At 37.5% G+C, this 16,414-nt stretch overlaps 3 protein-coding genes across 3 annotated transcripts in view; 2 read left to right on the forward strand and 1 right to left on the reverse strand.

Annotated features, from left to right (window-relative positions):
• Positions 1-1,834: 1,834 nt before the first annotated feature.
• On the reverse strand, positions 1,835-3,166 carry LOC121989924. The gene is made up of 2 exons (XM_042544225.1): positions 2,556-3,166; positions 1,835-2,342 (listed from the first exon to the last, which is right to left on the reverse strand). The coding sequence occupies exons 1-2, from the start codon at positions 3,164-3,166 to the stop codon at positions 1,835-1,837; spliced, it is 1,119 nt and encodes a 372-aa protein (XP_042400159.1).
• Positions 3,167-4,567: 1,401 nt separating this feature from the next.
• On the forward strand, positions 4,568-4,972 carry LOC121989928. The gene has a single exon (XM_042544228.1). The coding sequence runs from the start codon at positions 4,568-4,570 to the stop codon at positions 4,970-4,972; it is 405 nt and encodes a 134-aa protein (XP_042400162.1).
• A 2,594-nt stretch (positions 4,973-7,566) lies between these two features.
• The window catches only part of LOC121991703 (syntaxin-132-like), a 35,537-nt gene continuing 26,689 nt past the window's right edge, over positions 7,567-16,414 (forward strand). The window contains exons 1-7 of the mRNA XM_042545711.1: positions 7,567-7,739; positions 10,359-10,469; positions 10,562-10,618; positions 12,512-12,560; positions 12,677-12,765; positions 13,274-13,347; positions 13,436-13,478. Of these exons, the coding sequence (XP_042401645.1) occupies positions 7,722-7,739; positions 10,359-10,469; positions 10,562-10,618; positions 12,512-12,560; positions 12,677-12,765; positions 13,274-13,347; positions 13,436-13,478 (441 nt within the window). The 5' untranslated portion in view covers positions 7,567-7,721. The remainder of the gene's footprint in view (positions 7,740-10,358; positions 10,470-10,561; positions 10,619-12,511; positions 12,561-12,676; positions 12,766-13,273; positions 13,348-13,435; positions 13,479-16,414) is intronic.

Consider the following 16,414-nt stretch of genomic DNA (forward strand, 5'->3'; position numbering starts at 1 on the left):
ACATTGAGGATATGATACTTCTATTGATTGATCGAAGACTTTGTCAGCATAGATCTCCCGTCGACATGGACCTGTAAGCACAACATCGAATCAGGGAGGGGTTCCCCGGCTATGGTCCTCTGACGCTCAAGTAAGATCTCCGGCAGAAAGAAGTAGAGCAAAGAGGAAACAATAACTGTAACTACAGTAAAGTGAGCATATCTTCGTCGAAGTCTGGGGGTTCATATATAGGGCTCCCTAGAGGCACGTGCACGATCCCCGAGACGTGCACGTTTCTCAAATCATATCTAGAATGGATATGTCAGAAAAACGTGTCTGACGTCATACCTCAATAGCATGAGCATATCCCTGACGAGACAGTAAAAGCTTCCTCTATATGATTCTCTGTCTGACCATGCCGCCGACCATGTCACCTGTCGGCAACACTAGTCCCCAAGAAGATATTGTCAACTACTTCCTTTGTCCTCTACCGGGTCGAGCGGAGGGACCGTCCGGCTAGTGTCTTTCAGGCGACACTAGGGTCAGACCGAGCGGGATGTACTCTCGGCCAATCATCCTATTATCTCGGTTCTATCTCGTCGAGCGAAGAAACCGTATTTGCAGGGTCGAAACTGCGCTACTCGTTCGACCGAGCGGGGAGGTCGCTCGGCCCTCATTCCAACTTGTTAGTCATGCTTGAGTCTTCTTAGCGTCGGAAGCTCGCCATCAGACTGAGCTGTAATGCAAAATCGGACACACATACGTCCACTCGGGGCGGATACTCACGGTGTTGACCATTGACCGTTGACTTTCCACGTGTCATCGCTCCTACTTATTACCGGATCACATGTCTTCCCTTCAAGTCTAGTTGAAGGAGGTCGGAGGTCCGACTGACTGGACAAAATTAGTCTAATGCTCCATCGGTCGCTCGGTCGTGCTGCTGTAGAGGGTGCGACCGGCCTCACTCCGTCGTTCGACGATATGTGTGTCGGTACTTATACAAAATTTACCATTCCGGGTCCTGGTCCGCGGGCAGTCAAAGTTGACGTCATCTGAATTTCCTTGTGCAAATCACCGTCATTAAATCGATCACGCGGCCATGCCAGTAATGGAGCTCATTAAATGCGCCCCTGTAGGTGAATGCCACATGGCGACACCGCTGTCACCACACGATCAATGCGTCATAGATGATGTGACGTGTGGCGGTTCAAATTCGACGGTTTGATGTGTGCGTCAATTTTCATGACCTAGATCGGAAGGCTCCGCTCGACCGGGCTTGATCTTTATAAGGCCGCTTCACCGACTTCTGTTTCATCGCTGCTATTTTCGTGTTCATGTGCTCCGGCGATTGTCTGCGTTCATTGCTCCGGCAACCTCCGACTTTCTACTCCAGCGCTCCCCTTTTCTATAAGCTCCCACTTCTGTTCCTTCGTTTTCCTTTCTCACCCCTTAGCGCTTTCAGGTGTTCCACCATTTTGCCCGGTGAACCTTCTATCGATCCCGCTTTTTGGTTTTCCGACAATTCCTTAGCGAGTCCTTCCGCTTCTTTGTTTTCCGATCATGGCCAGTTCCATCCAGCCAGTCAACCCCTCCCTGGTCTCTGGTATACCACCATTTCCGAAAATTCAGTATCCAACTAATTTATATATATATATATATATATATATATATATATATATATATATATATATATATATATATATAATTTTTATTTTTAATTTTATTATATAATTACTAAGGCATAAATATATTTTAAAAATATTATAAATTCACATACAATTATGATAAAATATTTTACTATTTTATATTTAAAACAAACAAGGATACTTAATTGAAAATATAATATTACAAGACTTTAACTTTCATAATTACTATATTGTTCCCATAAATGCTCAATGAATGCATTTCGAAGGGCAATCTGAGCTTCTTTGTCTTTGATGTGTCTATATCGAGCTAGAAACTCTTCAAATCGAGTAACATCATCTACTGCGAGCTCAACATCTGGAGTGGACACCTCAAAGTGTTCCACGATTGGTGCATTTAAATCACGTTCATCTTCAATTATCATATTATTCATAATAATACATGATGTCAGTATATCATGTAAAATATTTTTCTGCCAAAAACGTGAAGGTCCTGCAACAATTGCAAAGCGTGATTGGAGCACGCCAAATGCTCGCTCAACATCCTTTCTACACGCTTCTTGCTTCATTGCAAATAATTTATTCTTTCGACCTTGTGGAGCATGAATCGTTTGAACAAGTGTTGACCATTTTGGATATATACCATCAGCTAAATAGTAACTCATATTGTACTCTTTTCCTTGAATGACATAATGAGCAAGAATTGTAATACATGCAGCAAGATTAGCAAAAAGATGTGAAGACTCAAGTACATTAATATCATTGTTCGATCCTGGTAACCCAAAATACGCATGCCAAATCCACAGATCATAATCGGCTACAGTTTCTAGAATAATTGTTGGCTTTCCACTACGACCATAATATTGTCCTGCCCGAGCTGTTGGACAATTTTACCATCTCCAATGCATGTAATCTAGGCTACCTAACATACCTGGAAAACCTCGTAGCTCACCAATATGAAGTAGCCTAACAACATCGTGAGCATTTGGAGATCGTAGGTACTGCTCTCCAAAAACTTCAACAATAGCACGACAAAATCGTTTCACACTTTCAATAGCAGTTGATTCCCCTATTTTAATGTACTCATCAGTAGCATCCGCTGGTACACCGTATGCTAATATCCGAAATGCAGCTGTTATTTTTTGCAAGCTTGGCAAACCAAGTCTTCCAAGCCCATCTCTTCTTTGTATAAAATAGTTGTCATGATTAGTAACAGCATCACAGATACGCATAAATAAATTCCGTCCCATTCTGAATCTTCTTCGAAACATTGCATCATTATACAATGCATTTTCGGTGAAATAATCATTAAATAGATTACGATCAGCAGCTTCACGGTTACAATTGATCATCTTATGACCATGAATTGAGCCTCGATGCCTGCTTTTGTTGCTTCCTTCATTGAGATAATTTAAGACAATTTGATTATTGGTAGAAATCACCTGAGCGATCAGTTGTTGCCTTGCACTAAAACTTTCTGCATAGTTATCATCATCAGAGCTTGAAGATGATAAATTTGATGAACCTTCAATATTGTTATCCATTTTATGAGATAATTGAATGGATGAGGTACATGTTGCTTATGGGGTTGCTTATGGGCACAGATGACGTGACACAACATTGACAACATCGAGACAAGTTTAGCAGGCGACGTGATCGGGCATTGAACACACATTTTTGTGTGCCCAGATGACGTGACTTAACAATGAACACATTTGGACAAATATGTACAGATGATGTGACACAACAATGATAACATCGGGACAAGTTTAGCAGGTGACATGACCGGACATTGAACACACATTTTTGTGTGGTCATATAACGTGACCTAGCAATGAACACATTTGGACAAATATGCGCAGATGACATAACATAACAATGACAACATCGGGATAAGTTTAGCAAGCGACGTGACCGGACATTGAATACACATTTTTGTGTGCCTAGATGACGTGACCTAACAATAAACACATTTGGACAAATATGCACAAATGACGTGACACAACAATGACAACATCATGACAAGTTTGGCAGGCGACATGACCGAGTATTGAACACACATTTTTGTGTGTCCAGATGACGTGACCTAACAATGAACACATTTGGACAAATATGCACAGATGGCGTGACACAACAATGACAACATCGGGACAAGTTTGGCAGGCGACGTGACCGGGCATTGAACACACATTTTTATGTGCCCAGATGACGTGACCTAACAATGAACACATTTGGACAAATATGCACAGATGACATGACACAACAATGACAACATCCGGACAAGTTTGGCAGGCGACGTGACATGACACTGAATCAAAATTTGCATAATTTTATATTCACATTTTTTCACTATATAATGGCTTACCATATATTGGTATAACACATTGTATGTTAACAATTTTTGTGAGAGTTTCTCTTCTACTAAAAATGAGTGCAACCCCCCGACAAGCTTCATACTCATTTGAATAAGATAAACACTTATGTTATGTTTACCTTCATATTTCACAAAATCCAATCATTGGGATCAACCAATCGAAGGATCAATTCTGGGCAAGAGTTGAGAAAGAGTTTCATGCAGATCTAAATTTTGTGCATCATAGCCGACTGCCAAGATCTTTGCAAAAAAGAATGCTTCTTATGCTAAGTGCAGTATCCAAAATGAAAGGTTGCATTCGACAAATCGAACATCTGAATCCTAGTGGAGCATCGGAACAAGATATTGTAAGTTACTATGCTCATATTTATTTTAGACTATCTAAATTTTAAAATCTAAGTCTAAATTTATTAATATATATTATTATCTTCATAACTGATGTTCAATTATTTTCTTGCAGTTAACTCGTGCCAAAATGTTATTTGCAGAAGACCAAAAATACACAAAGGGTTTCAAATTTGACCATATCTGAAATATTCTCAAAGACATTGAAAAATTTGGCACTGACACTATGAATACTGCATCCATGAAATCGCGACAACAAAATGCCAATGCTGGTTCATCTGAACAACAATTCTTCGAGGAAGCATTTCATACACCTTCATCTCCTTGTGTGTATGCTTTTGATCTTAATATCACTGATTCAGATAGCGGTGCTAGTTCTAATAAACGACCTCCAAGGGTGAAAAAACCAGACATGAAGAAAAAGAATGATGAACAAATTGCAAAGGTAATTAATATTAATGCTCAACTTGTTGAGGCAATGAATGCAAGTACTGCTGCTACTACAAAAATGACAGATACTATGCTTTACAAGGAAGAAACCAAAATTTTATTCAAAGATTTGAACTCAATCTCTAACCCGATGATGCGTGAATATATTCGCAATGAGCAAATTAGAATTATGCAAAAGTGAATGTAAGTACAAGGATCTCATTCAGTTGCACATCAAGGAGAAGGATCTCAAATACAGGGAGAAGGATCACAACTTAATCAATATCAAAGTGAAGATCAAGAATCTCAGATTCCTACGAATATTTTCGGGCAATTTCATAATTATTTTAGCGGAATGAGGAGTGATCTTCTTGAATATTAGTGTTATAATATTATTAAAGTAATTTTAAGTTTATGTGTGCTTTATTAGTATGGTTTGTACCATGTACTTGTTTGTTAAGCTTAGTTAATTATGTTTTTAAGTTTATATTAGTAATATTTTAATTTAATGTCATTACTATCTTTATTTTATATGTCAATGTAATGGGTAATGTATTATATATTTATGCATATCAAAAATTTTAATATTTTATTGTATTATGTTTATGAAATTAGTGATAATTTATAAATGTAATTATAATTAAAATATATTAAATAAAATTAAAATAATAATTTTAATAAATTAAATATTTACAAATATACATAATAAAATTTAAATATGCTATTAAATATACTTAATTTAAATTTATAATAAATAATAATTACATTTAATTCTACTATAAATAAAGATAAAGAAAATAATAATTATTAATTAATTACATTTGATTTTATAATAATATAATAAAATAAAAAAAAAATCTCTCCATCACCAAATATGGTTAGTGTTGTACTATTCACATCACCATATTTGGAGTGTGTTTTGGTGTATGGGTTGGAGCAATTTGGTGTTAAATTGACACCAAATTTGGTGTTTAATTTTGGTGATGGGTTGGAGATGCCATAATCCTACCCCTAATCAACTTTACCGGACGATATATTAATAATTTTTTAAAAATATAATCCTAATCCTATCACCCTTACCCAGCGCAGCCTAAATATTATAATCCTTAGCCACTTTATAACGACGGTCATAATCCTCTAAATGTTTCGAGGCTTAACTTTTCCCAAGGCCCAAGTTTTCTTTCTCTAGGGGCTCGATCAAGCCAGCCTACTCCTTGTAGTCATATATTATTATGAGGTGTTTTATAAAGTAATATGAAAAAAACTACAAATAATTAACAATTTAAAATATGAATTATAATGTATTTAGTTAACTAATTTAATGTCTTAATTAAACCAAGCAACACATCTAAGAGATTTTTATTCAATTGATTTAGTATGGAAATGTGGATGTTTATTTTTAAATATTTTTTTTCAATATAAAATTTGAATCAAGTAGATGTACAAGAATTTGAATATTTTTTATAATTTCCTAAGCTATTTTTAGTCGTTCATTTCTAGACCAAACAAATAAAAAATTTCTACAAATAATAAAACTTAACTTAAATTACTATATCTCACCTACAAGCTAATATTCTTTGTTTAACCATTAGTATTTCATCCCTAATAATAGGGAAAATACTCTAATAATAAATTCATTAATTAAGGTCTTCATCAAGATCAAATGATGCATGATAAGAACTTTTTTTTTTAGTATAAGAGTGACGTATTCAAAGAAAACGCAGTCAAAAATCATCTCTTCTTCTCCCCTGCTTAACTAACACTTGAATACAAGAGTCCTCTCTAGCAGAGACTCTTTCAAATCAGTTGATTCTCTTCAATATCAACATCAGTTAATTCATAACAATCGTAATCATCTAGCCATCATACTTGACTGTCAGAATCACCCCTACCTCGATGGTCACAGATGAGGGCAACACCTGGCCAACGGTCCTGACTATTCTAGTTGTCTGATTCAATCGTTGTCCCTCCCCTTCTAGTGCCCTACCTTGCGCCTCCCAACTAACTGACTCTTGACGCTCCATGCGTATGGATATTCCCTCCCGTCAGCTGCATAAAGTTTAACGACGGTAGATAATAGTATGATTTTCTTTTCTTGTATATGGAGACCACTCTTCTCTCTAAAGTTGCTTATCTTTTTTTATTTTTCTTTCTAAGCACCCGCAAGCTCTTTTCACCCAGTTCCATGCCGATTTGACCATTTGAAGGGTCATGTTGGCCACATAACACCCATCGACACACTTTGATATCCAGGAGACATTGGACAAACGCATCATAGGGTTTTCACATTCCATCAAACTAAACATACTCGTAACAAGATTAAATCATGATTAAGAGACTACTCGAGTCTGAAAATCGACCATATGGGTGATAGCTATGACATGGGAGGAGGAATTTATGGATGAAATAAATATTGAACTATAGGTTCAAAATCACGTATCAATTTTCTTATTTGGCCGGCATAAAAAACATGACTAAATAATGAAAGTTTTAATTTTTTTTTTTTTATATATTAGAAATAAAAAACACATAAAGCTGGACTTGGATGAGGACTGAGCTGGGCTCCAGCTCAGGGGCCATGTTCACCGGATCACCGGGGCCCGCGGGCAACTCGCCAATGAGATTCCGTTACAATACACTCGCACATCATTTAAGCCGTCGTGATTGGGCCGTTACTTCCCTTGGTCCGATACCGTGTTATAACCATCTTTAAATAGGTCGCGGCTAAGTTAAACTCTTCCCGAAGTCACAACGTAAGCAACGGTCATCGGCGAAAGGGAAAGGCGCCCCCACCACCAGACTACCACCACTACCGCCTCCAAACCTGCCTCCTCTTCGACTTCTCGCATTGCTTTCTTCCCAGATCTCGGCTAGGGCTCCTCTCCTCCACCGGATCTCGACCTCTCGACTCCTCTCTCTGCTTCGTCTTGCTCATCTCGTCGGCCGCCGGGATGAATAACCTCCTATCGGTAATTTTCTTGCACGTTACTTTGTTTTTTTGGGGTGGGGTGGGGGGATGGTTTAGATCTAGCAATGTTGATGGAATTGGACGTTGAATGAGTGATATGGGAGATCCCGAATGCTCTTCTTTTGGTCAGGGGTGGGATTCAGGTTGGGTGCGGGGTTAGGGTTGTAGCAGTGCAGAAGAAAAGTGAAATAAAAGAACGAGAGTTCTTGTGTGATGTGGGGACGTGGTTACACTTGATTATGGGGTATCAATTGAATCATGCTTGTTATGGTGTATCACTTTGAACTGCTTCTTTCTACAAGAAATAAAGTAGTTTCTGCGTTAGCAGCGAAGAAGAAAATGAAATAAAAGAAAACGAGTTCTTGTGTGGTGTGGGTACGTGGTTATACTTGACTGTGGGGGTATCAATTGAATTATGCTCGTTATGGGAAAACTTTGAACTGCTTCTTTCTTCAGGAAGTAAAGTAGTTGATTGGTTAGCATCAGTTTTGAGGCAAGATAATTCAAAGAGGATAAATTCTTGATGGAGAATAAATCTGCAGCTTTAATCTATTCGTGATTTAAATGTGTGCTTATGTTCTAGGTCTATTGTTCTTACCTTAATAAAGCTTTTGAACAAGTTAAATGAGAAGGAAACAAGATTTTTTTTCCTTGTCATTGCTGATGTATACTTAACTGGTAAAGTGTCATATAAGGTTAGTTATTTAACACACACTGCCTTTTTACTCTACCAAGAGCTGATGATATCACTGACATACCATCGACAACCCTTCAAATTACATCAAAATACAAAAATCAATAGCTCCTACAGTATGGTCTATAAGATAGAAAATTAGTTATGCCAGTATTAGTGTATTTTAAAATTTAAACATTAGTAAAAAAACTCAATCAATACAAATATTTTGTAAGAAACCTAATAAAGCAACATGGATAAGATAAGATATAAGCTTTAAATGATTCAATGATTCATGAGGGCTTTTACATTTTTTTCCATAAATAATTTAAACAAACATAATTTGATCCTGCGAAGCTACAATTTCTTCTTGTTCTGCACCATCATTCTTCAGTTCTCACTGTTCTTACTGATTCTTATTGTCTTATCTATCTATTTTGTTGTTTCACTTTTGTTGCAGTCTAATCCTGCATATATTAAATTGACTTGAACCAAATTTGTTTGAGTGAGCCAATTAAAGATAAGAGCAATATGAACTCTGAATCCCCAGTGTTGTATGCGTGTATCTTTCCTTCTATCTCTACTTTGACTAGTACCATGGGATGCATTGAATTTTGCCCCCACGGATTGACGCAGTTGGTACTTGCATGAGTGTTTGCTCAATGGATGCAAAATGTCTTGTTGGGTGCTTGACCTCCCCATTGTAAAGGACCGCTGCGATAGGGCAAAATGCCCCACTTGTGATTTACCTGCCCCTCTATCTTGCTGTAGGGCAAGGGCGCTTGGGGTGAGTGATATCACCTTTTGCTTCAATGGGATGCATTGAATTCCAATTGAAAACTACAACATTTGAAAATATCACATGCTTTGTATGAGGAATGATGTTTGAGATTGTTAAACAAACTTACTGCTGTCAGCTTTTTCTTAGAGAATGTTGTACCATGTTAGAACTCTCAAATATAGTTCCAGATTTTGGTGCTTTTGTAATGTGTTTAACAATTATGAATTATAGATATAAAAAATTAGTCAATGTGATGAAAATGATATATTCTTACATAGAAATCCTTGAAGGAGGGATAAGATTCATGTAGCTGAGCTCAAGTACTGGCGACAAATATGACTTGACAATGATGACGAGAATTTGTGGAACTTAAAAGATAAGATTTGAGGAGTTGCTGTTGTCTTTCTTCTCTCAAAATTGCATCTGTGAATGAGTCTTTGCTTTATCTTATTGACTCCTCATGGATTAGTTCATCAGACCAAAAAAAAAAAAATCAGCTGGCCGAAGGCTGCCTGGAATTAAATCATAGGGACTCTTATGTCATATATCATTTACGAGTACCGGTTTATGACTATGTTATTTGGTAGATATTAAATTAATACTAATTGAACAGTGCTAGTTTGTCTTCTTGAATTGTACTGATGGCTCACAAATTTACATTGGTGTAATTCTTGTCTTTCACATTTTCATATAAAGCTTTTATCATTCCAATGGAGAATATCTTTGTCTTCAACATGGGTACCATATAATCGCCAAATAGGCGCATCTGGTCCATAATTAAGTGGAACTTGAAAAAGTGTCTAGTATATTTGTTTCAATCAAGATCCAAAACAGTTTACTAGGTCACTGCATTTCTCTTGATACGGAGACAATTTGCCTGTTAGGCACCCACAAATATATGTTAATTAGATCTATGAAAACATACTATAATTTTACGAGTGGTTCAACTTCGTTCTACTTGGATATTGCTACACAAATGAACATGTACACTATTCTATCTGAATTGGTATATACTTATTGCTCTTTTCTTGATTGCTTGAAAAATTTACTTTTCTATTGGATATCAATTTGAATTTTCTGAAATGACAATTCCATTCTTATTCTTTTTTTTTCAAGTGAATGCATATATTATGAGCTTTTGTAATATTTTTCAATTATTTTGGCAGGATTCTTTTGAGCTCCCTCGAGGAGAGCCTTCAAGAGATGCTGATATTGAATTAGGACAGCAGCCTCCAATCAGTGCTGCAGAACAGGGATTGGAAGGTTTTTTTAAGCAGGTGCCAAGTCTGTAACGTTAAGTTTATGATGCATACAAATACAATATCATGGTTGAGCTAGTAAAAAACTTGATTTTTGCCTTTTCTGCCAGGTTCAAGTAATCGAGAAGCAAGTTGATAAGCTTTCGACACTGTTAAAGAACCTTCAGGTACACATTTTCAAAAGTTTGACCTTTGCTCATTTTCATATCCATTATGCTTGGTTAGCTTATATCCACCTAAAGCTCTACTATGAAATTGGTCCAATTGAATATTTAGCTTTCATGTGAGCAAATTCAAGTAAGAAAGATAAATTTCTTTGTTGTAACATAATCTCCAAATGGTTGTATGTTTATTAATCTTCTAGAATTACTGACCCCCCCACTCACCCATATGAGAGAAATTACTCATCAACTTTGTCAAATCCAAAATCCATTGGTACCAAATGCTTAAGGCCTGATTAGCAAATTACTTTTTTCAACCTATGAATCTTTTTCATTTTCCCACAACGGACTATGTAGGACTAACCTAGGGTGTCACAACCTTTCTTACTTAATGCTTGATTTTCCTGTTAAGAACCAAACTGCAATTCACAACCACAAATCACTACTATTCAACATGTAAATCCTGATAATGTTCCACCGTCACACAGAAAACTTTGTTAGGTCCCCTCTGACTTAAAGCTTATTTAATATTAAGACATCTTTGTGTAAAACTATTATGGCATTAAAATTCCCCAAATCCAGAAGACTGCTGCAATCCCACTATTATCAGTCAAAGGTGAAGGGGCAGTTGGTTTATTAGCAAAGATGATAATTATTTTCCCTAGAAAACTATATATATTTTTATAAAACTTGCAAGTCCTTGCTATAAGCAGTAGAAAAAAAGCCTTGCAGGTAGTTTTAAATTGCTTCACAATGCATTAAACATAGGAATGTGGGGTGGTTAAGCTTACTCGACTAAGCCCTATTTATATCCTCACACAACTTATAATGAAGGCACTATCATTTTTTCCAATAATTTAAGTTTTTGTATAACAGCCATAGTTGAGCCTCACGTCTCATGTGTTGCATGTGGGCTTGATATGCTATAGGTGAGGCTGTCTCCCCTACTCATCTAAACCATCCCTCCCATAGAGTACACATTGAGTCAAAGGGGCCTGTTGGCTCCGCCAGCAATTTTCTTGGGATCCTCTAACCTTGCTCTATGCCACTGGATGGTGAAAACCTTCAGCATTTTCCTAATCGCCCTAGTTGTTAGGCAAGGCACAATTGCTAAAAGCACCAAAGCTTAGCCTTGCCTCTCATTGCTGCAGGTGTGTCTATGGTGTCTCATAATTCATTATACACATTAATAGGTCAGAAAGTTAACCCTAGTTAGCTACATCCTTCTCACAAGGAGTGCACTGAGTCAGAGGAAATTCCTGCTGTCTCCTAAAATTAACAGTTTTGTGTGGTTTGCATACTAGGTGTATGTGAAGTGGATTTCTTCCGGGATCTAAATTGTTTTCTATGGTTTGCATCTAAAGAAATAGTGTGTAGAATATAACAGGAAGGTTAAAATTGGAGAATAAATATCTATCCCAGGAACAATAGTTAGCGAGCCTGAGAAATAATGTTTCACCATTGAAAACATTTTTTCATGATCTAATTTTCTTTTGTTTAACATTTATTTCTTTTGGGACTCACCTTAAGTTCTCACAGGGAAGTTATTCCATTTTTGCCCTAACGTGGGTTAATCCCTGCACAAGTCAAATATATTCAAATCAATAAAAAATTTCCTAATGTCTCAGACACATCATCTTTAGACTTCAAGTTTGTTCCAGATCTCATGGTGAATTTACTCTCAGCTTTATTTTCAAAATTTCAGTGGATTTGTATTTAAGATGGATTTTGTAATTTAATACGTCGGGAATTGTACTGACATTCAAGATTGTTGGAGAGAGAAAGAGCTGCATATTTTCCTGCATGGATTTGAATTTTTTTTACCTTACGGTGACTTTATTTGCTTAATCATTTGCCAAGTTTGAATCTGCTTTTCATGTTTTGTTTTCTGCACTACAGTTTGCAAATGAGAGATCAAAAACTTTTACAAAGGCATCTGATATGAAAGGTAATTAGCATCACACCTATCATCTGTTTGAAAATCTTGGCTGAATTATGTGACATTTCTACTATATTTGGCAATCTATGTGGCAATTACATTAACTACCTTTTTGTCACATGTAGCAATCAAGCAACAGATGCAGAAGGATATTGATGAGGCTGGGAAAATTGCACGCTTAACAAAGTCAAAACTTGAAGAACTGGATCAAGATGTATGGTTACCTCATATGCCTGAGCTCAAACAAACTTCCAATAAATATATAATTTCAGAGAGCCTCTATATAAGTTTCTGGTTCATTTATAACTGTTCCAATACTGGAAATGCCTAATGAGCATTTTTTTTTCAATCTTATGTTCTCTTTCTTTTATAACTTTCCAACTTCATCAAGTGTTTTTAAGTATCTACTCTTATGCCTGTATCCTGCATATTGTTGTTAGGCAAAAACTACTTTAAATGTTATATTTGGTAGAAATACTTGGGTCAGGTAGTTGTGAACATTTTCAGATTTGAAAATTGACTTTTCAAGTTTTTCTTTTGATTTTACATTTGTCTTTTCAATAGACAGTTGGATTAACTGCAATGAACTAGTTAGGCTGATATAGTTCAATTCATAGTTTTGTTTTTGGAAGTGTGTTTCTATTTATGTTGGTTATAGATCTTTAATATTTAGTAGTTTCTCTCATTCCAGGACTGACTGTTGTTAATTATTTGTTATCCAGAATTTAACAAATAGGCAGAAGCCTGGATGTGGGAAAGGATCAAGTGTAGATCGTTCTAGAACTGTAACCACTGTGTAAAGTTTACATCTTAACTCTTTTATATGATTTGTGATCAATGCGTTTAGGAGATAATCTCATGTGCTTGGCACTTTGTTGCTGCAGAGCATTGAAAAGGAAGTTGAAAGATCGCATGGATGAATTTCAGGCAAGTTTTTAGTGCCACAAACTCAGTTTCTTATCTGTCATTTTTCCTTCTATTCATGTGAATTGACAAAAATGAACAAAGGTTTATTCCCAAGCAAAAGGCAACCTAAGATCAAAACTTAGGGTGTGTTTGGTTTGTTTGCATTTTCATTTCATTTTCCAGAAAACCGCATTTTCTTTTTTTTTAGAAAATGATTTTTCTACGTTTTTTGTTTTCTTAGAAAATGCTCTCTTTTTTTCTTAAAAATAAATGTGGAAAATACAAACCAAACGCGTTTTCCATTTTCTCAGAAAATGGAAATAAAAAACAACATAGAAAATGTAAACCAAACTCCCCTTATTATCCAAGTAGAAAAGAAGCTTCCCTACTTTTTTTTTGGTGGAGGATAAAGGTAAATTGTATTAAAGTTGATCAAGACTTACATGAGGAACACTCAAAATTTAAAGACATGCGTTTGAACCTATCTAAACATTCTCTTAATGTTTTGACACATCCCCTTCATATTGACATCGATTTTGGGTTTGCCAAATCAAATAGATCATACAAGATACACCCAAGTGACGGACTTTGTTGAGCATGTTCCCTCCATGTTATTGCTATTGGAACGTCTCCAATAAGGTTGTTGCTGTCCTAAAACTTTGCCCAATGTGTAACCAACTTTCAGTCCTATCCCATAGAGGTTTGATGACGGAACACACGAAGAAAAGGTGGTCTGCCGTCTCGTCTACCCGCTGGCATAGTAGACAGGTCTTGTAGTTTACATATGATAATCTGCCCATGGTGCACACTTTGCCGATTGCAAGCTGCCACATGACGAATTGGTGCTTCGACATGATGTAAGGCTTCCATACAACTGCTGCCTACGCCTTCCTACTCCTTCGCGGCATGAAGAAGTCATATGCAGCATCTTCACGCCACAATTCTAGATCGAACCATGAGCCCAGCATTACCACAACCTGCTCAGCAGAACCAACCCCTTGCTGGACTGTTTGGCGGATTTGGATCAGTTTCTCGAAGAGGAGGTGTCAGATGGTTTCACTTGCCACTCCCACATGTCGTTACATTTGAGGTCTTTGATGGTGAACCCATCGCACCCAAAGAGAGTCCTTCTTTTGCTAGATGTTCCATAAGGACTTGGACAACAATGAAGAATTCTATGTCTTGAGATCACGCAGTCTGTATCTCCCTTCGTCTTTTGCCAAGCACATGGTGGCCCAAGAGATGGGCGGATGCTTGATGGACCATACAAAGGAGCGACAAATAGCATATTTCTTGTCTAACACTGCACAAGGTATTTGTAAGATGGAAAGTCAAAAACATTCGATACCTTGGAGCATCGTCTTCACCAATCCGAGTGTGTCGGCATATGATAAAGTTTGCTTGGGCCATGAAGCAAGTTTCTGCAGGATAACCTCCGTCAAAGGACCATAATTTCATGTCCTCAACTTCTCCACCGCAAGGGGAATGCCCAAGTATCGGAATGGAAAAGAACCTCTTTGAAAACCTATGATTTCCGGCCGCATACTTGTTGTGCGGTCATCAATTCCAGCCATGAACAGATTGGATTTCCTAAGGTTAGGATGCAACCTTGCAACTTGTCCAAACTGCCTCTAACAGTTCGCAAACAAGCTGATTGTTGGTTCATCGACCATAGCGAAGAGTAAGAGGTCATCGCATACACTAGGTGAGTGTTATCGATCCCAGTGCACATAGGATGATAGTGAAAGGCCGACTTCATAGTAGTCTGAGCATTCTCGAGAACACCTCTAAACATAATCCAAAGAGGAAGGGTGAATCACCTTGCCTCAAGCCCTCCTCCCTTCGAAGAATCCATGCATTGTTCCATTAATACCCACCGAGTAGGCGACAGTGGTTATACATTCCTCTATCATGTGACGTACCACTTCGGAAATCCAAATCGCTGGAGTGCAGCAAGCAAAAATGACCAGTCAATGGAATCAAACGCCTTTGGAGATCGACGGAATCCATTAATACCCTGGTGAAGTTCTCTTTCGTGCATACTTCCTTAAGAGCTCTTAGGCAAGATGGATGTTCTCCACAATGGCACGATCCTTACCATAAGTTGCTTGTGTCGAATCAATGATGCTGGTTATCACCTCGCGCAGCCTTCTCGCCAAGATTTTGGATATGATTTTATACACGACAGTGCGAAAGCAATCAATCTATAGTCCATAACCCTCGATGCGTGATCCAACTTCGGGACTAACACGAGGAGAGTGCGATTCCATTGCTCGAGGAGCTGCCCTGTTTCGAAAAATTCTTGGACTGCCGCGTAGACATCAGAATGCACCATGGACCAACCTGCCTTAAAGAAATTTGAGTCGTATCCATCCGATCCTAGACCCTGAACGCTGCCAATGTTGAAGAGGGCTCCACGTATGACCTCGGAGGAAATTGGAGCAACCAAATCTTGCTATTGGACCTCTGTAAGCATCAGCCCATCAAGCTCTATGTTGTTGTCTAGCAGCATGCAATCCCCTTTGATGGTCCTGGTAGACCGACTTGAGGGGGTGAATAGCTTGCAATAAAAGTTAGCACCTTCTCTTGCTTTTGAACTTAGCAAAGACAAGCACATAGTTAAATGAAAAATAAATAACATAAAAGGAAATTAAGAGGCTTGAAATATTTACTTAGTTACAATCGGGGATGTAGTTAATCAAGGCAGTTGAAAAGCGCAACTAGAAGATCTCTTTGACGAAGGCGAAGTAGCCTCTTATAAAATGTTGAAAACATAAATTAAAAATAGAAATACAGTTCGAGTATAGAGTGTGTTGTCTATGAACTTTACTTCAAGGACCAGGGCTATATTGATAGTCCGAAGTTAGTTGTTGGCTGATATGGCAACCCCCGGGCGCTTGGACGTGGTTGCCTCAATCCACTTTGCAACGACTTTTCTTCAACGACTTATCAATTCC

This window comes from Zingiber officinale, chromosome 6B (assembly GCF_018446385.1).
Source record: "Zingiber officinale cultivar Zhangliang chromosome 6B, Zo_v1.1, whole genome shotgun sequence".
In the NCBI taxonomy this organism is placed as follows: Eukaryota; Viridiplantae; Streptophyta; class Magnoliopsida; order Zingiberales; family Zingiberaceae; genus Zingiber; species Zingiber officinale.